The 23,609-nt window shown below is 38.8% G+C and overlaps 1 protein-coding gene across 1 annotated transcript in view; it reads right to left on the minus strand.

The window, feature by feature from the left end:
- MYO3A (myosin IIIA) overlaps positions 1 to 23,609 on the minus strand; it is a 137,728-nt gene that overhangs the window by 92,775 nt on the left and 21,344 nt on the right. The window contains exons 4-5 of the mRNA XM_032235048.1: positions 7,200 to 7,237; positions 6,049 to 6,204 (exon numbers count right to left, since the gene is read on the minus strand). Coding sequence (XP_032090939.1) covers positions 6,049 to 6,204; positions 7,200 to 7,237 — 194 coding nt within the window. The remainder of the gene's footprint in view (positions 1 to 6,048; positions 6,205 to 7,199; positions 7,238 to 23,609) is intronic.

Genomic DNA, 23,609 nt, shown 5'->3' on the forward strand with positions numbered 1-23,609 from the left:
CATTTCGAGGAAGGCAAGCATTATTTGGCATTTAAAGAGAACTGAAATGTCGAAGCAACTGGCTTGCCCAAGCAGTATGCAGATTCTGCCGACAGGGTGACTTTGACCAAGTCAAGCATATGCGACACAAATGACAGCTGCAGGAGCTGTCAGCTAATCTGTTCCCTTTCTGTTATTTTCCTCCAACCAAGGGAAGGACATAGACCTTGAATCAGCCTGTCATTTCCCATGTCTGACATTAACCACTGCATATAGCACCTTATTTTCACCACAGTCGAAGATGCAGAAATGTGTTGCCAGGGTGATATCGCATTCAGCCTACAGGGTTGAGCAGCTGCTGAATTAAGGGAAAGTGAGAAATCCAAGGAACAAGAGGATTATTCTTATTTTTCCTGCTATGTATATTATCTGGATTTTTTTTAGAACATCAGAGTTTTCTCTTCAAATATATTTATTTAATTTATAAATAATACATTTACAAAAATGTATGTGCTGCCTGCTCATTGAATTTTAGGTAGCCTAAAGAAACCTAACCTAATTTTAGGCTACATTTAGGTATTTCAGCTGTTTTTATTGTTCTTGGGGGGGCAGTCCAAAGGGAAGGAGATAACAAAAGTCAAAACAATGTCTACACATCTGCACCATCAAAGCCTGCCTTTTTTAAAAACATATGTCCCGTGCATGAAGAATGTAAAAAAGTGGCATTAAGCTTTGAGTGCATACTCACTGCCTACCTTAGCTTTTTGGGACCCCCTCCCTCCCATCCAAGCTTTCTTGCTAGAGAAAGACTTGCTCTAGAGGAAGGAGGGTAGTGAATTTAGCAAGCCATGCAAGTAAATTCCTCAAAACCCCAAAACTTCTCATTAGACATTATCATCATATTCATAGACCTAATCAACCAAATCTTTGACAGTTTCTATTTCAATCTGCACAATTACTATTGTCAATTTTAGGAAAAGTCTTTGTTCCAGCATGACAGTCAACTACTTTGAGGCTGAACTGACAGCAGGAGCCAAACTATTTATTGTTCCAGCTCGTTTTTCTATTCATTGCCAGCCACCTCCTATCTTACTCAAAGCAGAAGGAGGTCACTTTCAGCCCAAGTGTCAAAATCCACAAAAGGGATTTTTGATGGCTCCTAAAATAGCATGGAAAAAGCCCAGTCCTTGGTAAATGTTTGTCCTGGGTACAGAAATTAGAATTATTTATCTGATAGGGGAAAAAAAATGTAGGTCAACTGAACAATCACTATTTATATTCTAAAAAAAATGATATGCAAGAGTAGAAAAGCAAACCTTAGAGGTTATGATGGAGATGTTATAAAATTGAGTCATCACACAGAGAAATCAAGAGGAACTTAGAGATGTTAAGTAGGTCAATCACCCCCAATTTGACACTTGATTGCAACTTCAATGATTTCCAACTAACATGAAGCGTGTTATAGTCCTAACAGACTCTACAGCAGGCCATGTTGAGGACAACTGAGGCAAAGAAAAATTATGGATCCAATTTTTGGAGGCAGGAATTCATTCTGTTGTTCTCATTTTGGGGCAAAATGTTCCATATTTTCCCCATCGCTTGTTATGACATTCTAAATTACTCAAAGTAAGGACACCTATTTCAGTCCTGAAGATAAGTATTTAGAAATGCTCTCCCGACTGTTCTAAATAAGCAAACCTGAATCTGCTCCCAATTTCCTGACCTTCGGAAAAGGTCTGAAAACTTGGCTCTGCCATTTGGCTTGGGGTCCCAGTAGGGGAGTGCTATGCTGGAGGTGGTTGATGGACTAATAACAGTTCCCACCTCACCCCCTGTACAACTTGTTTCTACCCTCCTTATATCTCTGCATTTTACCAAGAATGGAGAACCAGCTGGTAGCCTAGGGGAATACACTTAATTATTTTTGAAGGGCAACCTTTCATCACAACACAAATGAGTGGAACTAGGGAGTTTCCTTTTTTCCCCATTTGAGGGGAGGATTTTTGTGTTCATTTTTATAAAACTGATAAAATATTTAATGATTAGGACTTATATAACAATTTGAAGTAACATAAAACTGCTACAAATCTGTGGAAAAGATATTGAACAACAGAATAACAGAGTTGGAAGGGACCTTGGAGTTCTTCTAGTCTCATCCCCTATACCATTTCAGACAAATCATTGTCCAATCTCTTTTTAAAGAGGACTTGGTCACACATTTCCAATTTTATTGAATACAAATCTTTAAAACAATAAAAAATTGTTTCACAAAACGTTTGAGATCTGTTAGTATTAAAACAACAATTTCAGGTAACTATTATTAAGCGTTATTAGGTTGCCAGTGTTCTGAATAGCAACGGGTTTGTAGTCTACATATCTTGTTGATTTGTTTTATTGAAGTCCTAGTCTAATCAGGATGCTTAAATAACTTCCAGTGCTTTTGTAATTTCTAAAGGTCACTTTGTTAATCATGGCCCAATGTTGTAGGTCTGATTGATCTGTGGGTGTGACAAATCTTTGTAATAAAAACTAACTGGATCAGCTATGCAAACCACAAACATTACTGCAATTCTTCCTGACTGGCAAACACAAATGGACAGATAAGGCAATAGAAGACAAACTAATCTGTCAGGCAGCGCTTGATGAAATAACCTCTTTCCTTGAGTGTCACTTTTAGTCACTTAATTGCTATGCACTGGAGCATGTTAGGATAGCCCAAGCTGTTTTTTTTAATGGGCATATTGGGGGAAAAGAAGGAGAAATAATGTTCTGAAAAGATAGGAGCCCTTTTGTAGGACTACACTAAGGGTATTCAAAAACTGAGCTTGCTGTGCTATTATCTGATGAAAATAACTGAAGAATTTCCTAGAGATGTTAATGGCTCAAAAGCTAGTGGAATAGCAAAATGCAGCTTGTCTTGATGGAATACAACAACCACTACAAACACATATCAGTGTAATCAAATATTGGTGTCCATGCTACAGTTGTATATTACAGTAATAAACCATTGGACAACAGGAAATCTACTTCCACGGGATTGTGATGGGAAAAATGCAGATCCTGAGTATTTGTAGCTTTCAAACAGCCTTCAAGAAATTCGGCATCTAATGGAATCATACCCATCTGAGCAGGAATTGTTACCCTAACTGTATAATTTGTAACAAAAGTGGAAAATTAATCCATTTTTAAATGTATTTCACCTAAAGTGGAACTTACAGTGTTTTTTGATGTTTTACTTAAGGGACATATTCATTATTGTGCCTAAGAAAGCTTGTGTACTCCTCAGTTAATTAATTTTCTTTCTATTTCTTAAACAATTACAAGCCAATGAAATAGAATATCAAATTTAACCAGCAATAAATTATTGTACGGTATGCTGGAAAAATACGAACTTGGGCAAAGACTATTGTCAAAAGTCTTTTTAACACATCAGTTATAATATTGAACATTTTATTTTGAACAGTGATTGTTTGAGGAAACATTTAACTCTATTGTTTGTATCAATTCATAGATTGACTTCTTGGCTATAAGCTTTAAGCCTGTCTATTGATGTCATTCATTAGATTTTCCCTTTGTTATGGACTGACATAGGATACCTTTAATTCTGACAACATTGAGCTTTAAGAAGAGAAAGGGGCAATGCTGAAAAGGAGAACTGTTTACATTTCTGTACATCACTTCCTTATCAGATTAATGATAAGCAGACCAAAAAGGGCAAAATTAATTCCTAAATCTCAGTGAGAGCTTGAAAACAAAAACAACATTAAACTGTCATAAAAACCAATATTAATAATAAATGGGGCTGGTTTTAGAAGGATTTCTCTATTCAAGTCATTTGACATGGAGACAAAGGTGACATCAACAATTGATGATGTTAAAGAATTGTCTTTTAAATTCTATCTTCTTTTTTAAAAAGGATAATCTGTTATTTCTTACCTTGAAACAGATGAGACACATCAATACTCATCAACAACTAAATTTCAAATTCAGCACATTATTTTGATGAAGTTGTTTCAGGAGACTTGACATTGAAGCAAAATACTTCTTGCAATTTCATCTTCATGAGGCACAGGATATCTTGCTAAATGTCTTTTAAAATCATGCAAGCCATAGTAATTTTGGCAATAATATTTCCTTCATTTGCTAAATGGGAACTTGACTATATTACGGACTACTCATACTAGGAGTTTTTTTGACTTTATAACTATGACAAAAAAGCATTCCCAACATCTGACTATTAAACTAAAGAACAGATGCATAGATTTTTCAAGCAAAAGGAATATTGTAAAGGGACTCTTCACACATTGAGGAGTTCCAAGAATGTAGTCTAGAGCAGGGGTAGCCAACCTTGGCAACTTTATGACTTTATGACTGTAAAGTTGCCAAGGTTGGAAACCCCTGGTCTAGAGAGACAGTTTGGTCTAGTGGTTAAGATGTCATAAAAGCCAGCTGGGTAACTTTGGGCAAGTCACTTTCAGCTCAACTCATCTCTCAGGACTGTTGTTGTAGAAAAATAGGAGGAGGAAGGTACGACTCACCACACACATAAGCTTATCCAAGCCTGGCAATTCCATCAATAGACACATCAACCTACAACAAACCTTCAGAATTCAAATCAACTGCACAGCCAACCAGTGACTAAACCAACTCTCAACCAATCCAACCAACCTCCCCCTACCAGCACTTCACCTCCCAATGACCTTCATCTGATGTGACCTCCCCATCTCAGGACCTACTGACCACACAAAGTCTTTATAAGCAGAAGAATGTTGACATTGAAATCTCCTAAATTCAGCTGAAGAGCCTGGTAAAGAAATGTCTGGAAAACAACCCACAAACTTGGCTGACTAACTTCCACTCTCATCCTTTGCTAGATATTTGCCACTATGGGAGGAAGGTGTGTTGAATGTGTTCGCTGCCTGGAATTATTCAGGAAAATAATGAAGGCAGGAAATCAATCAATCAATCAATCAATCAATCAATAAAAATATTGCCAAATTAATGGATGAATTCATAAGATTAAACAAAACCAATTCCTTAGTATATTTTTCCATTGAAAAGATACCAATTTATATTACACATGTTGAAATATTATTTTTCTGTAAATTGTGAATGTAAATGTAAATTTTTTAATCCTCATATTCAGAAAAACCTGTGTCTACACCATGTCGATTTCCTGATCTTCTCAATGAAGTAGCAAAGAGCAGATTACAAAGAACAATTATTTCCTCCTTCTGTTTAAAAACTGAATATGATCACTTCTTTGGGGGGGGATCATAGAGATCAAGAATCAATTATTTCAGGTGGGGAAAAATACATAGACACCGTTTAGTCAGAGGAACAAGGAGAATTCTAGTTGACATCTAGAAGAAAATTGGCTGCATCTTTCGTTTTATAGCCTCTCCCCCGCAATATGCTCTTTGATCTTAAGGGAATGAATTCTTCACAGTGCTTTACAGTCCTCTCTAAGTGGTTTCCAGACTCATCATATTGCCAACAATCTGGGTCCTCATTTTACCCACCTCGGAAGGATGGAAGGCTGAATCAACCTTGAGCCCGGCGGGAGTCGAAACTGCTGGCAGCCAGTGATCAGCAGAAGTAGCCTGCAGTACTGCACTCTAACCACTGTGATACCAATTCACCAATAGGGCAGGTTTAGGCGAAAGCAATGGTAGGGTACATGATGATGAAAGGGAGCAGGACTGCATCACAAACCTTTATTATTTATTTATTAAATAAATGTATATGGCTGTCCAACTCAAACATGGCAGTAACTCTAGTGGGGCTTGAATTTTCCTGTTTCCTGGATTTCATGGGGCAGGAAGAGTTTAGAAAATATTTTTTTATAACATCTGTTTTAGGTTTTACACTGTGATTTTGTTTGTCCTCTCTTAAAATGATAGGAAAACGTATGTTGGGATTTTCTATGCCTTCCAATGAAGGCAAATTTTGGATAACATCCCACCTCCATTATTCATTTCACATAAATGTTAGCTAGTTAGAGCTTACTTGTCAAAATTAAATTAAATGATCTTAAAATGTACTTTGCTACATGCAGGGAAAAATTACCTTGCTTTTTCAGGAACACCCATCTGCTGTTGATTATTAATAGACTCCATCAGTTGTATTTGCTGGATATATTCTTTGCCTTCCACCTGCTTCACAAAATTGTGCTTCAATTGGTCAGTCACTCCAGGGTGCTTTTCATAATCTTTGGTTAAACATCTGAATTTGGCTGAAAGAACAATTTCTAGGAAATATTTTGAAGTATGACGAAATGATATCAGGACAAGAAGGGGTGCTTTATTCCACCAAGGTATAGGACTAGCATGTGGAATTCCCCCCACCCCCCAATTTAGGTTTATTGTCAATCTGTCATATTTTACATATACCAGATTATATTTTAAAAAGCAATGAAAGAATTTGGGAAATAAACACATTGTGCTGAAATCCCACTACTGGCTTTTCTGCTTGTTCTCAGAGTAACTTTTAAATTCAGGTAGTTAGTACCTTTTGAGGGCTCTGGTGTAACTTTGAATGGGTCACTAAGTGATCAATTGTTAAGTCAAGGACTACCTCTATTTGTCTAGATAGAATCATGACTGTATTAATTAGGCTATACCGCTGCCTACTTCCAATGTTGCATGTACTATTAAATGGCTAATAAGCATTATTTGCTCCTTCAAACGGACTGAGACCTTACAATGCCTGAGTGATGTTTCCATCAGCAGAAAGATTGACATGACATTCTTTAACTCTTCTGAAAATCTGCTCTGTAAGAACAGCGGTCCCATTGGAATCACCTGGGTAACTACTCTGAAAAGGAAGGTTTAAATCTCTCTGAGTTATTTTCTATCTGTGCAGAAGGCTATTTAAGATTAAAGCCACATGATCAAGGGAGGTACAGACTACGGATACATAATCTAAAAATCTTGAAAGAGCTAAGCAGGTCTGGAACAAGTCATTTCAAACTCTGAAAGACTAAGAATCCCATTTATATTCGCTTGATAAAAGAAAGTTTGAATATAAATATATGAAATACAATAAATACAATTATTGACCTAAAATCACTGTGGTGCGTCTCCTTAGGGTAAATCCTTCATTAACAAGGACAATAGGCAGGTGTTATAGCAAGCAAAAATATTACCAAAACATTTTCAATGCTGTGTTTATGTGCAATGTATATACTGCTTTTTAAAAATGATCTGACTATCATTCACTTGCTAATAAAATCATTGAATTCAGTTGGAGATGGATTCTTATAGAAGATGGTACCAAAACAAGTTAAAATGTTAACACAACAGGACTGAAGTTAGTCCCTCATTAAAATGTGAATAGTCAAATTGAGTAATGAATTTGCAAGACTAATTACAAATTGATTTCCTCTTATTTATAAGAAGTCCTTTTAGAAAAGTAGAATTTAGCTTTGATTGCCTTAATGTTAACAACATACTATACCATAAATATGACTAATGACTTTTTTTTGTTATTTACACATCATTCAAGTTCCCTATAATCCTAAAAGGCATTAGCTTAACAGTTCTTTGTATTATATCAGATTGAGAGAAAAAGATATTTATTTATAATCAAGTTGAAGACCATGTTCTAAAACAGTATTTTAAAAGTATTTCAACTCCCAGAATTTCCTGGCTAGAAATGTGATTGGGAAATTTTGAGGATTTTGGGAGCCAAAGTCCATATCTCTTAAAGTTGCTGAGGTGAAATATTATCCTAATCCATTGACTCATACAGAATTTTTGATAATGTAATAATCTGGATTTTTCCACTGCTAGATGAAATAACAACAAATATATTATTAATACCCTGTTTCCCTGAAAATAAGACCTCCCTAGATAATAAGCCCAATTGGGCTTTTGAGCGCATGTGCTAAAGCATCCCCTGAAAATAAGCGCTCCCTGAAAATATTGCAACACAGTAGCAGCCACAAGGTGATCACGCTTACTGCCTCCTGCACCTGAAAAATAATAAGAGCTCCCTGAAAATAAGGCCAAGCGGGGAAACAACGTATATGTTTGGGATTCACAAATAAAAGATTAAACAAATCTCTACTTCAAAGGTTTTATATTCTTTATGATCCTTATTTAACAGAATTACAGAATAACAGAGCTGGAAGGGACCTTGGAGTCTTCTAACCCAACTCCCTGCTCAGGCAGGAAACACTGCATCGTTTCAGAAAATAATTTTCCAATCTCTTCTTGAAAACTTCCAGTGTTGGAGCATCCATACTTCTGGAGGCAAATCAATCCACTGATTAATTGTTCCAACTGTCAGAAAATTCCTTCTTCATTCTAGGTTGGCTTTCTCCTTGATTAGTTTATCCATTGTTTCTTGTCCTGCCTTCAGCTGCTTTGGAGAATAAGTTGACCCCCTCTTCTTTGTGGCAGCCCCTTAGATATTGGGTGACTACTATCATGTCACCCTAACCCTTTTCATTAATCTAGAAATATCCAATTTAACATTTACATCCTTACACCATCCTCCCCCAGCTGGTGGCATCCAGAAGGGTCAGACTCTCGTCTTTAATGCCTGGTTCTTACATTTGGCCTGGGATCCCTGATGTTGATGAAGTGGTTAATGGACTTTGAAGAACATCCTACCCCACCCTGGTTTTTAATGTATTTAGCCTCTGTTTATTTTAATATTTAATGTTTTAATGTCTTAACATTTTGTACCTTTTTCCAAATAAATAAATGAAAATTATCTGAAAGCAGATAGACCATGTCTTCATCTACCTGCAGTGAAGTTCAAGAAAAAACAGAATAGAAAAAAACAAAGACCAATACAACTTCAGATGTTTGTATTAGAATATAATGGGGAAAGGTTTATTTCCTACAGACACATCTGAAAGTAGCGTTCTGTAAGTCCTACTTTTTGCTACAGTAACATAAAAAACAATTAATTTTATTGCATGGTAATAGGAACATACCACTAAATTATAACATTCCTCTAACACCAGAAATATGTGTATAATTTAGACAAGGTGATTTTCAAATTATAAAATGTTAATTGTGAAACACTGCATCCTAGAATTTGAATATACCTACCCAACCCTTGAACTCTTCAGAGAAAAGATACTGTTATTTCAAGGTGCCTTGTGCTGGTACTCATATTGTGGGAAAGCACAACCACAGATTGTGAAAACATAAATTTGGTTTTTCTCATCTTAAACTATCAAATTTTGTTGGATGGCCAATCATTCCAGCTGATGATGGAGAATGTAGTCAACAAAAGGAAATCTATCCTTGACTTAGAGCAGTGTTTCTTAGAGCTTTTCATTTGTCTGCTTTCATGCAGGATTCTCGGAATTTTCAGTTAGTGAGGTAATGGGCTGTGGCATTCTTAAGAACTTCATTGGGTTGAGAATTTTTTCCCCTCTCTGACTCATTTCTTTCAATGCTATCTATTAGAGCTGTTAAAAAACACAAAGCATAGATCAGTTTTACTAAGTGCTTACCTTTGATTTCAGAAACAAATTCTCATGGGATACAAATCAGCCAAAGGTGGGTTTCCATTACATATACAGTTTTAATCCCCGGGGCCCATGTTTCAGATCAAACATCACAAGCACTATCTTGCTTTTGCTTGCGTGCAAGCACCTGCTGAGGTAAAATAGACGAATAAACAAATAAGAGCTGGATAAGAAGTCCCCTTTGGGAAAGGTCTAACAATGCTCAAGCCTTCATTCACTTTGCATTTTTAAGTGATTCAACTTCATATGCATTCCTCAAATTAATCTTAAAGTACCCAGTGCCTTGAGATATTTTGGACATCAGTCCCTAAATTCCCAACTAATTTGATGGCCATTTGGGTGGAAACCATGTGAGATAAATTTCAGGAAATCTTGAATTTATCAGATTGGGAAAGATGAAATTGCCCATTCCCAAATTTCATGATATAAACCTCAACAAAATAACTCTTAGTCAAAAATATATGAAGGCTACAATGCGCAATAAAATACATACTATAGGTTAAAACATTTCAAAAATAATCTTCAAAGTAGATATTTTGTGACAAGATAGGTTTGTATGTAACATGCAAATATTTGCATGTTTACATGCACAAGACTGATCCAAAAATATAACAAATATATGAATAACAGATGATATAACAAAGTTGTAGTGATTCAGAAAGAAATCTGACAATCCATTCTACCTTCAATCACGCTGTTTGCTTCTAAAACATTTTTAAAGCTTTTAAAGACAGCTATGATTTAATGATTTTTATGCCACAACCTAAGAAATAGAAACATTCTGAAAGGTTAAGTAGCCAAATTATTTGATTTTTCTCTAATTGCCTGAGAATAACATTTGACAATTTGCTGAAAATGGCTGCCGTGAAACCACAGAAACACATATCATAGCTCTATATTGCAGTGATATCAGATGGCAGAGTGAAGATTTCTTTCGTTTCCATTTATTGCAACATAGCATCTAAAGACCACTTAAATCCCTTTCTTCAAAACCAGATGCATACATTTCAAGATTCAATGTAGGTTTTGATACCAAGTCTTGTTATAATTCACACACCAGCTAAAGGCAATAACTGAAGAAGCTCTACTAAGGCACTTCACATATGAATAAGTACTTAAAGAGACTCTTCATCACAGTGATAAAAAGGACTCAACCAGTTATATAGCTGAAAATGAGACAAATCAGTAAGTGACTTGATAAACTGTTAAATTGCCAATTCCTCATCTTAAACTGTAGCATTACATCCTGAGACCCACAGAAGGGCTCCTTGCCACATATTGTAGATTTGGGCAGGTGATGATACACAAAGCATTTCTAGAGCATCAAATTTTTGTACATGTTTTGTAGCCTTACATCCCATAATGACAGCTATTATTAATTGAATCCCACAGACTATGTAATATACTAAAATGGAACATTTTAAACCAAACCAAGGGCAGGTTTCAGGGATCGGTAAGGGATGGTCCTCCAGATGTTGCTGAAGTCCTCTTCCAAGTATTTTTAAGTGAGCATGGTCAATGTCAATGAATGGCATGCATAATATTCCAATAAAATATTGAGGCATACATGTGGCCACATAATTCTAATTTAATATATAGTTGGCTATATAAAGTTTAAGACAGTAGAATTTATCTGGTATGGAAAAGATAGGTATCCAATGCTATACAGAGTCTGAGCCACTGGTTAGGATGTCTCCAGTTGGAACTTGTGAAGGTTACAAATGAGAACACACTACCCTATTTCACAATAATGCATATATCAGAAGCATGCAAGATTTTTCTGAAAAATAGGACACTTAGCTTGAAATAGGATGAAAGAGACTAATATTGGAAGTACATACTCACTGGAAGAGGTATTCAGAAGCTGGATATTAGATTGGAAATCTGCCATGGGTTTGGCTATGTAGCCAAGAAAGCTGTGCAGAGACAATACAACTGCACAGCTTTCTTGGCTACATAGAAAGTTATTATTTTTGGTATCAAAGTTCTATTACTGGGAGATATGAAAAGGGGATAGACTGGGGGAGTGGTATGGATTTTAAAAACACTAGTTCCACAGGATCCAAAGATCTAACCATCTACTAAGAGAAACAAGTTGATATCCTATGTTTTTAAATACAGTACATTTCTGTGCAATGTTGAGTTTACACATTTGTTTGGAGAGTTTTACCAAAACATTTCACCCAGTATTTAGATTTTCCTTCAGCTATTATGTATAAGTAGTCCTTAACTTAGAACCATTCATTTAGAAACCATTCAAAATTACAAATGGTGCTTTAAAAAGTGACCTTTGACTGTTTTCCACACTTACGACCATTGGTTGCACCATTCCCACGATCACATGATCAAAATTTGGTTGCTTAGCAGCTAGCATGTATTTATGATGGTTACAGTGTCCTGGGGTCATGTGATCACTTTTTGATATTCGTGTCAATGAAGAACCCAGATTCACTTAACAAACTTTATTAATTTAACAACTGCAGTGATTATCTTAAAAACTGTGACAAGATCATAAAATGGGGCAAAACTCACTTAACAACTATCTTGCTGAACAACAGAAATGTTAGGCTCAATTGTGATCGTATATCAAGAATTACCTGTATAAAAGTTGTCCTGAGTAAAGAAATCAGAACAGGTAAATAAATAAACAAGTTTAGAAATTGAACAATGGTAGTATTATATATGTTTAAACAATATGAAATAATGAAAAATTATAATTTGATATAAAGATGTATTACTATTAGAACTATATAAGCTGGATGAATGTGATAACTGGTTAATAATATTATTTTATTTGTACTCAAATGTATGGTGTCACAATGTTCACGCACTATGTATATGTAATATAAAATAAAAACTATATATATATATATATATATATATATATATATATATATATATATATATATATATATGAACAGGTAAATAAATAAATTGATAATTGTCTATGATATTAAAAAAAGAAGTCATAATATATTTTATTATAATGGACATTACTGAATATAGGATAAAATACAATTTCAATGTAAGGTACATATTTTACTATACTTTAATGAATAAAAACAGAATGTTAGGTATATTTTAATCACTTTAGGTCATATTAAAAAAAGGATTTGGCTTCAATATTTAAAAGCACTGTAATGAAAGCAACGGGACAGAAGTGGGGAAAATTGCCATGTGATGGATACATAAATACAAATAGAGAAGATGAGAAAAAAAATAAACAATTGATAAAATTCCATCTAAACTCAGGAACACTTCAAAAGGGAATCTGCTACTGAATTATTGCAATTGAGGCAGCTGCTGGTCAGCTGACCAGATATATCTAAATAAAATAGGTAGATGGACAGCAATGTAAAATGTTAAGAGTTCCCACTGGCAGGTATCACTTTTTATCCTCATTGTTTCAACAAAGCATTTCTTCTAGTAGCATCAGTAGAAGAGAATAACTGTAGTTTATGCTCTCTGATCTTGGTCGTTTGCTTGCAGATGTTAGTCATGTAGTTGAATAATAAAATATTTGCAAGCAATCAATCAAAATTAGAAAGCACCAAGGACTCTACAAATTGTAATATCATTTGCAGTTTTCTGCCAGATACCTGTAAGATGGCAACTGTTTTCTTACCATTTTGCATCTTTTTCCTCTGCCAGTGACTTGAAAAGGGTTAACATTTAGTTGTAAATTAGGCTTTTAGAAGCAATCCAACCTCAAGGTTTTCAGATGGATGATTACAGTTATTATCACATCCTTTTCTTAGCAGCAAGAAATCCCAGCAAGGATCTGAAAGGATCAAACTAGCTTTTTATGCAAATCACAGTATATACTGTATATATATTTTTCTATCAGGAACACAGCAGAGTTTTCAAAAAATGACACAATACCAGTGTCAGGAGAAGGGGAAATCTCACCCCCTAGTATTGACTGTTCATTTCACTGCACTCTTGAAAAATGTTAAAAATCTATTCCTTTTTTTAAAAAGTACTATTGGCAGTTTTTAAAGAAAAGCATATGACACCCACCAATACTCCTCTTAAGGGAGAACTGCTGTTATAATGATTATGTCCCAAATTCTACTGGGATGGCAGATTGAAAATTAGGATTAGAGATGGTATTCAGCAAGTTCTGACCAGTTCTGGAGAACCGGTAGCGGAAATTTGAGTCGTTCGGAGAACTGGTAAATACCACCTCTGACTGGCCCCGCCCTCATCTATTCTTTGCCTTCTGAGTCCCAGCTGATTGGGGGAGATGGAGATTTTGAAGTAACCTCCCCCTGGAGTGGTGAGGGAATGGAGATTTTGCAGTATTCTTCCCCTGCCACATCCACCAAGCCATGCCATGCCATGCCCACCAAGCCACGCCCACAGGACCGGCAGAAATTTTTTTTTGAATCACACACGGATACATTTGCAGAGGATATTCTTCTTTCTACAAAGTTGTGGAAAATTTTGAGACATGTTACAGACTGCACTCAGGTGACGCAGGCTAATATTTCACCAATTTCAATTTTTAACTTTGCTCTCCCACTAAAAAATTAATATTTTGAGAACGACAAAAATATTGCAAGAAAACTAAGCAAAAAGACATCTTACATGTTTACAATTCACAGATTTGTAAATGCATACTACAACATACATTAACCAATGCCTTCTGGCAACTGATAAAATATGAAGGCCAGTTTCTTTTCAGAGAACCCGCTTGTCCTTACCAATTTATTAATATGGAATCATAGTAAGTTTGGACAGCCAATTTGGTATAGTAGCAAACGAACCAGATTAGAAACCAAAAGTCCGTGAGCTCTAGTTCTGCCTTAAACACAAATCCAACTGGGTGACCAGTCACTCTCTCTTAGCCCTAGGAAAGAGGCAAAGCCAAACCACCTTCCAAAAAAAACTTGCCAAGAAAAATGCAGGGACTAGACCAGATTGTCTAGTCAAAAATTGACTTGAAGGCATCACCTTCCCAAAACAAAGTCTCCAACAGATTACACTTGGAACCACAAGGTTTATTTGAACCCAAATATGAAAAGCATATTTACTAAATTCTCATTCATCAAAAAGATATGATGTGTGGGAAATTGGATTATTTTTTTCATTTTTTATGGCAATTTCTTTTCAGAAATGGGTGGTCAAGTGATCATGAGGTAATTTGCCTGCTATTATCTAGGTTGACAGCTACAAAATCCTTATTTATTACCCTGTTTCTATATCTAGCTTCCACAAATATTTCCAGTACTTTAAACATATTATACAGTGATAAAAGCCATAATACGGAACACCCACCTCCCCATTCAATAGTCAAACTATAATAATACAACCCATGTCTTAATAACTACAACGGCCATTAATGCAGATTCTGCAGAGAGGCTCCCAGTCTTATGCTCTAGAGAGAGATTCTACAATCACATAACAGGATGCAGATTTGGGCCATCCTATCAAAGAAAAGGGCAAGGGCTGAAATCCTGTGTTATGCTCCACTGTCAGATTCGATTATCATAAATTGCTTTACAGGGAAAACGGCAAGCGTAAAACCAATGCTGATTTGCAGAAGAGGCTCGGTCTGAAATTACAGCCTGCTCCTTTAATAAAAAAAATACCTGAAATAATGAAAGCGTATAAATAATTTCTTTATGTTAGGAAATATGTATGTTTTATATTTTAATTGCAGGACATGGATTTCCTTAAGTCTGTTTTTTTTCTTCAAAATTATGATTATTAACCTTTTCCTTGATGTAGCAGGCTTACCCTTCGAAGTCTGCACCATTAGCTGAACAAGATCTCCTAAGGCGCTTACTTTTTGCCAAAGGATCACAATGTTATGCCACACTCGACAATGTTCTCTTTCTGCACCTCATTAGCCAGTCAAGCATGAAGCCAGAGTTGCAAATTATCTAACTGCTTTTTTTGGGGTGCGAAAATGGAAGAGGTCGGTATGTAATTTTGAAATTATTTTTCTTTCCAAGGAAGGACAAGAAGTCCTTGCTAATGACCACAAATGGGGCCACAAATTGCTAGACATCTTGGTCATTAGGTAAGACATCATGCAAACATGATAGACTTACAACCTCACTTCCACCATGGTTGTTAAGTGAGACATCACATGAATTTTATGTCCAGTGTATCCATTGACTGTGCTTGCTGAAAGCCAGCTGTGAAGTGTGCAAATGGTGATATGACCGCAGCACACGGTAGACATTGTAAATTGAAGGTTCAGTTGTAAAATTACTTCTTTAGTGCTGTGTCAGTGTAGTATTCATGAACTAGAATAGGGCTTGGCAACTGGATCAGCCAATGAGGGCTGTTTGGAAACTGGAACAGTATTTGCTGGAGACAGCTAGGAGTCTGGGCATGGCTTAGCTTTCCAGCTCTGAGTCTGTTCTGAGCTCTAAACTAACCTGCTGCTTTGAACTGAAACTGAAACTATTCTCTCCTTTGCCTGTGTTTGCTTGTACTTTCTACCATATTGGAAGAACCAGCTTTTGATATTGTATATTTGCTTAATGTGTTATATTATATATAAAGAGAAGTTAATTAATCCTGCTGAATCAGATACCTGTGGGTGCTTTCTGGACGTGATTGCTGCAACAAACTCTGACACGCTGTCATAACTTCAAATAGTTGCTAAACAGAGCAGTCAGTAACTGAGAACTACCGTGTTTCCCTGAAAATACGACATGTCCTGAAAAGGCCGTGCCACATTTTTCTGGTGGGCAAAAATATAAGACCTCCCCCGCAAATAAGCCTCCTGGACAACCTCCCAACCTCTGTACAGGCAGAGAGCTGCTCACCAACCTAGCAGTATCCCGAAGGTGCCAAGCCATGGGAACTGGGGGGGAGGCAAAGGTGATCACGTTGCTTGGTGCCTTTGGGATACCGCTAGGTTGGTGAGTAGCGCTGTGCCAAGCTGAAGAGGGGGGTTGCTGGGCGGCTGCTCTCTTGCGAATGGGCTCCCAAAGAGTTGGGCACAGCCTCATGGTTGCGACAGCGCAACACAACAGCCATGAAACGACTATGCTCATGAGCAGCCATCCAGCAAACCCCCTTTCCAGCTGGGCACAGCGCCATAAACTGACCTAGGGGTATCGCCAAGCTGCGTGAGTGCCTGTTTGCCACTGCCCAGCTCCTGTGGCTTGGAACCTCCCAGCCTCACAATGCTCTGGCCCAGCTCTCTCTGCAGAGCCAGGGCACCTCTGCTGCCGTTGCCACCGCATGGCTTTTTTGGCAGCTTCCAACCCGAGTCTTCCGGCAGTGGCCGCTCTGGGCGTATGCTCTATGGTTGTGGGCCAGCTGCTGGCAGAGCATAAAACCATAGAGTGTACGCCCAGAGTGGTCGCTGCCGGAAGACTCAGTTTGGAAGCCAGCGAAAAAGCCATGCAGCAGCAGTGGCAGTAGAAGTGCTCTCCCTCTGCAGAGAGAGCTGAGCCAGGGCTTCGTGAGGCTGGGAAGCACGTGAGCGAGAGCAGAACAGCTGCTTGCGCAACCCTCCTCTCCAGCTGTGCAGAGCGCTTTTCACTGGCATTTCGAAGGCACCAAGCCGCGGGAGCTGGGCAGCGGCAAACAGGTGCTCACATGGCTTGGTGATACCCCTAGGTCAGTGAATGGCATTGTGCCTGGCTGCAAAGGGGGTTTGCCGGGTGGCTGCTCATGAGCATGGTCGCTTCATGGCTGTTGTGTTGCACTGCTGTGACAGCGCAACACAGCTATTCGCCCCTGAGGTTGTATCCGGCTCTTTGGGAGCACGCTCGGAAGACAGTAGCCGCCTGGAACCCCAAAACAATAAACCCTACCCTCATAATAAGGCTCAAGCCATATTTTGTGGGTAAAAAGAAAATAAGACCCTGTCTTATTTTCGGGGAAACATGGTACATGTATATAATTAAGTGTGTATAAGACATTAACCCTTTGGTTCCTTCTGATGAGCAAATCTACAGTTTCCCTCAGCTAATATCAAAGGGGTGCAATGGCTCAGCAATTAAAGATGCTGAGCTTATCAGCTGGAAAGCTGACAGACCGGATTTGAGACCCGAACTCTGCTCAATGGGTGAGTTCCTGTTACCTGTCCCACCTGCTGCCCACCTAGGAGTTTGAAGGCATGAAAATGTGACTGTATAAATAGGTACCATTTGTGTGGAAAGGTAACAGCGTTCCATTTGCCTCAGTGGATAGTTATGCTGGTAACATGACCATGGTTCCCTTGGCTAAGAAATGGAGATGAGCACTACTGGTTAGAATTGGACACGACTGGACAGGAAAAATCTTTACCTTTTTTTACAGGTATTATCATTAACATCACTACTGACCAGTAACTAAAAGAAGTGTAGGATAACACAACTGGAGGGTTTTTAATTTGGAAAATACTTTTCCAGGGATAAGTGGCTTAATCCATTAAATTTTACAAAGATAAAACATTTTTGGACCATTACATGAATAGAACCAAATCCACACATTTATGTAAGTGGGCTAAACTACTTTTTACGTGAAGCCATATAGAAACAATTTGCATAGAAAATCATTTACCGACACATGTTAACATAATCATAAGTAAATATTAATTCATTTTCTGACTCAATCTGAATATTGAGCTATGTGATGCAGAAAAACATTTCTTCATTTTAAGCTATTTCAGATGAAACCAATGAAATATTTTACAGAATGATTTAATAATAATGAAAAGCAATATTCTGAATTTCATTGCTGCTTCCAGATAGTGGTTTTGAAAAACAAGTTCAAAACATCTGTTGTAGAAATATCAGATATAAAAGATGGACTATCATTAACTAGTAAGACGGCTAAACGCCATACCAAACAGAAGCCATTTCCCCCAAATTTTGCAGAATATAATAACATGACTTGTTTAAGAGCTTGGAGGAAGTGTAAGGTAAGATTGAATGAGCCATGTTTAATTTGTCATTACTTTGCTGATCTATGAAGAAATATCTGCCATTATGAAAATGCTAAAGAGTTTTATATAAGGGAAAAGATACATATTATAGAGGATTTGGTCATACCCAACATAAGGTAGCAGTATAATTATAGAGAAGAGATAAAGGAAAACAAAAAAATGAATCCCTTCTTTCGTTATAGTGGCTTTTATTTTAACATGTGAATCTTTTTCAGTTGGAGACTCACAAAACTGCTTGGGATGAAGTAGTTTTATCTTCCATTTTCCTTGCTTTTCATAAATATGGCAGTCACCTAAATCACATGCAAAAGTTTGCATATATTACATCTAATTTGGCTTCCACAAGTTGCTTAAATAAATTATTTCAGTTCAGTAAATTCAGCATGCTTCAATACTTGTGTCATGCCAATGTCAAAATTTCTAGATAAAAAAACCAATTATCTTGCCTTTCTTTTTCAGAAATGACTCACTGCTGAGTTTAAGCCTCTGGTTTAGTCATGCTGCTTGACGTTACAATAAAACTGTCCATTTTTGTTCGGGTAGCTAATTCTTTAACTTAAGGGTGGTCAGAAGGTGGATCAGGGTGTACAGGGATTTCTATAAAATTTCCTATAGCTCACAAAAGCTTTTTTTACCATCAATAACTATGTAATAAAATAATTGAGAAGATAACAAAATACAAAGATCTGCGAATAGAATTAGAATGACTCAGGCAAATAAAGCAAAATTTGTACCAATAGTAAGACGTGTCTTCGGTGCATTCCCTTTCCCCCCTAAATGGACCGCCAATTGAACATCATTAGCAGAGACTAATTCACCATCAGTCAATTGCTAAAAACAGCTTTACCTTCTGCAACAACAGCTGTAACATCATCAATCATCCATATCTGCCAATCCCAGGCCCTTGAAAAGACTTGATAGATCAGGGGTGTCAAACACCCACTAACACATTGTTGTCATGTGGCATATTGCAACTTTTTTCCCTTCCAGGAATGGGCGTGGCCAGTGCATAACGCATCCGTCCCGCAGGCTGTGAGTTTGATGGACAAAAATGCCAAATCCAACTGAACATCTGCCTGACTGTACACTGAATCATCATCATCATCTACTCCAATGTTAGGTAGAAGAAATAAGAAACCTGGGCTGGTTTTTGTACGTGTCTGAAAGGACTACAAATTCCATTTGGACACTGAAAACTAAGTCCTAGACTGAGATGCATTTTAAAATGTCCTGTTCTCAATTGATGCTCATCTAGTTTGCACAGGATTCAGCTGTGAGTTCCTAGAATTTTAGGGAGAACAAAGCAAAGTAAATGTTTGCAAAACAAACATTTCATGTGCTTGGACTTTGGCTACCCTTGCAATAGCTCACTGTCTAACGTTGATAAACTACTTAATTTGTGTAGGTAATTCTTAGTCTTATCTTATGCCTTTAATGTCAATTTGTCATTTAACTAATTAACTCATTGACTTGATTTACAACTTATTTACAAAGTAGGAACCACCATACTTTTGCAACAATGACCAAGCTTAGGGGCTTTCTTCCTTCCCTGGCTACAAAACCAAAATAAACTTAAGACAGTAAAATTAGATACTGGAAAAATCTGGAATGACAAATTAAGTTTCCTCTACTGTAGTACATATACGAGCAAGTAAAAGACAGTGAACATGATTATGCAAAGATTAAGCAGGACTGAACATGAGCTTTTACAGATAGTCCTTGAGTTACAATCATAACTTGCAATATATAATGAGTCACAGTGGTGCAGTGTTTAGAGTGCAGTACTGCAGGCTACTTCTGCTGCCTGCCAGCTGCCTACAATCTGGCAGTTCGAATCTCATCAGGCTCAAGGTTGACTCAGCCTTTCATCCTTCCGAGGTAGGTAAAATAAGTACTCAAATTGTTAAATCGCTTAGATAGGGCTGTAAAGTGGTATATGTCTAAGTGTTATTGTTATAACTGAGCCTAGAATTATGATCATAAATTGTGCTAGTTGTTAAGCAGGTCACAATGACTGACTTTACCTTTTTTGCAATGTCCATAAAGTGAAACCAGTATCTGCAATGGGATTTTTTTGACAGAAACCTTAAGTAAATATTGGTTTCTGCCCCCCCCCAAAAAAAGAGTAAATCATGGCCATGTGATTGTGAGATTCTGACTATAAATGCAGACCGATTGTCAAACACATATGATACAGGACTGCGGTGGATGGGGTAGCTGCTGTAACTTCAAATCCAGGTCATAAGTAGCTCTGGAGAGGTCCGTTGTAACTTTGAATAGTCATAAGTCTAGGATTATCTATGCTTATTTCTGAATTCAATATTGTACGCCTAAATATTAGGATATTACCTCTTCTTATGGGACACATAAAAATATTTATTTCCTAGTGCTTCAGAAAAATATATCTCAAATATTCCACTTGGAAATGTTTTATAAGATGATTCTTGCATTTGAATTTTCTGAAACTAACATAAACAGTATATATATATACTGTATTTGTGACATTACCTTCGTTAGCAATGCTATTTGTTTCTCATACATTATTTTGTAACTTACAGACCAAAAGCATATTCCGAGATAGAAAGCAAAATGTTTACAATTTTTGCAGAAGAAAAGACAGGGAACGAAGAGGATGGGGATACCAATCCCCTTGGTCACCTCAAACTTTCAGACCTTGCCCCCCTTTCTGGACTCCGCAGGAGAGAAGAAGATTACGAATGTAAAGACCCCCCTCTCTCAAAGTATTACAAACTTTATCTATGTCAATCTGTGCCAATCCGCGTTTGCGATTTAAGAACTGTCCCTATCTTACTTGTTACTTGTTGAGTGAAGGAGTGAATGTGGTATGGATGGAGTGATGCTTGTACCCACTTTTATTAATCTTTATTATTACTGTATTTTGTATTTTTTAATTGACTTATGTGGGGACTGTATGGGTGAGCGGCTGTGTATGTATGAGAGGACTGGGAGTACAGCCTGAGTGCTGTTGCAGAAGTGGTAGGGGGCCCAGGCTTACCTCCCATCCTAGAATGATTGAGATAAATGGCCTGCCGGAGAGAGTGGGGGCTACGGGAGGATAAATGGGGTCTTCGGGTGCGGGAGTGGGCCAGAACATTACGGTTATGATGGGAAGGGGCAGGTACGATGGGAACTTCAGGGCTAGCCATTACCGGGGAAGGAGGGATCGTTACATCACATCGATCCCTCCTTCCGGCCCTGTTAGTTCCACTCCAGGACCAGATGGCGAGAGTGGTCAGGGCTCTGGTCTCAGGCTGTTGTTGCTAAATGCAAGGTCTGTGGTTCACAAGGCTCCCCTTGTCCGGGACCTAATATTAGACGAGGGGGCAGACCTGGCATGTATTACTGAAACTTGTCTGGGCCCGGAGGGAGGAGTCCCCCTCACTGAAATGTACCCAGAAGGGTTTCAGGTGCTCCATCAGCAGCGACCCCAGTGAAGGGGTGGGGGAGTGGCTGTCATCATCCAAGGGTCATTAGTTCCTCGTAGGATCCCTGCTCCGGAGCTTGTCGGGTGTGAGTCCTTGTTGGTGAAGTTGGACCTTGAGGGTCAAGTGGGCTTGCTGTTAACGTATCTTCCTCCCAACAGCGTTGCAACATCCCTCCCCTCACTCCTCGAGTCAGTAGCTGAGCTGGCGGTATGGGGGAGGCTTATGGTGCTGGGGGATTTCAACCTGCCTTCGCTCGGTGAACACTCTGATGGGATGCAGGAGTTCATGGCTTCCATGCTGTCATGGACTTGACCCAAGTAATCCGGGGTCCGACTCACTCAGCAGGTCACACATTTGACCTCGTATTCCTCTTGGAGCAGTGGAGACGTGATCTAGATTTGAGGGGCATTAAGATCTTGCCCTTGTCACGGTCTGATCACTTCCTACTGAGGCTTGACTTTCAGAAACCAATCCCCCACTGTAGGGAGGAGGAACCGATTAGATGGTCCGCCCCATGCGCCTGATGGACCCTGTGGGATTTCAGACGGTGCTTGGAGAAATACCTGACGCTCTCATCCACAGTCCGGTGGAGTCCTTAGTCGCTGCCTTGAATACAGCGGCGGCGAGGACGCTAAACCGGATTGCGCCTTTGCGGCCTCTCCGAGGTAGCGGATCCAGGAGGGCTCCTTGGTTCACCGAGGAACTCCGGGAGATGAAGCGCCAAAAGAGATGCCTAGAGCGCCGCTGGAGTGCCAGTAACTCTGAATCAGACCGAGCACTGATGAGAGCCTATATCAGGACCTATCTCGTGGCAATACGGGCAGCAAAATGTGTGCATTTTGCCGCTTTTATTGCGTCCGCTGAATTGCGCCCAGCCGCCCTGTTTAGAATAGCCCGCTCCCTCTTGAAAGGGAGGGATGCGGACGACCCTTTACAGGGTAGAGCTGAGGAATTTGTTCAGTTTCTAACGAATAAAGTCGCTCGGATTCGGACAGATCTGGACTCCAATTGCACGGTATCAGCCAAGGTACCGGGGGAAGGTCTTGAGCGGATTTTATGGAGCGAGTTTCAACTTGTCACTCCTGAGGAAGTGGACAAGGCCATGGGAGCACTGAGTGCCTCCATCTGTATACTGGACCCATGCCCCCTCCTGGCTGGTCTCGACCAGCAGGGAGGTGACACGTGGCTGGATCCAAATGATAGTTAACACCTCTCTCCAGGAGGGATCCTTCCTGCTCCTCCTAAAGGATGCGGTGTTGAGACCCCTCCTGAAGAAACCTTCTCTGGATCCAGCCATTTTGAGTAACTATCGTCCAGTCTCCAACTTCCCCTTTGTAGGGAAGGTTGTTGAGAGAGTGGTGGCCTTTCAACTCCGGCGGTCCTTGGATGAAACCGATTATCTGGATTCCTTTCAGTCTGGTTTCAGGCCTGGTTACAGCATGGAAACTGCTTTGGTCGTGCTGATCGATGATCTCTGGCGAGCCAGGGATAGGGGTCACTCTTCTATCCTAGTGCTCCTTGACCTCTCAGCGGCCTTCGATACCATCGACCATGGTATCCTTCTGCGACGGTTGCGGGAGGTGGCAGTGGGAGGCACCGTCCTTTGGTGGTTCTCTTCCTACCTCTTGGACAGGTCGCAGTCGGTGTTGGTCGGAGGGCAGAGGTCGCCCTAGGCCCCTCAATTATGGGGTGCCGCAAGGTTTGTTCCTGTCCCCCCTCCTATTTAACATCTACATGAAGCCGCTGGGTGAGATCATACGCAGGAACGGGATTAAATACCATCAATATGCGGACG

Source organism: Thamnophis elegans, chromosome Z (assembly GCF_009769535.1).
Source record: "Thamnophis elegans isolate rThaEle1 chromosome Z, rThaEle1.pri, whole genome shotgun sequence".
In the NCBI taxonomy this organism is placed as follows: Eukaryota; Metazoa; Chordata; class Lepidosauria; order Squamata; family Colubridae; genus Thamnophis; species Thamnophis elegans.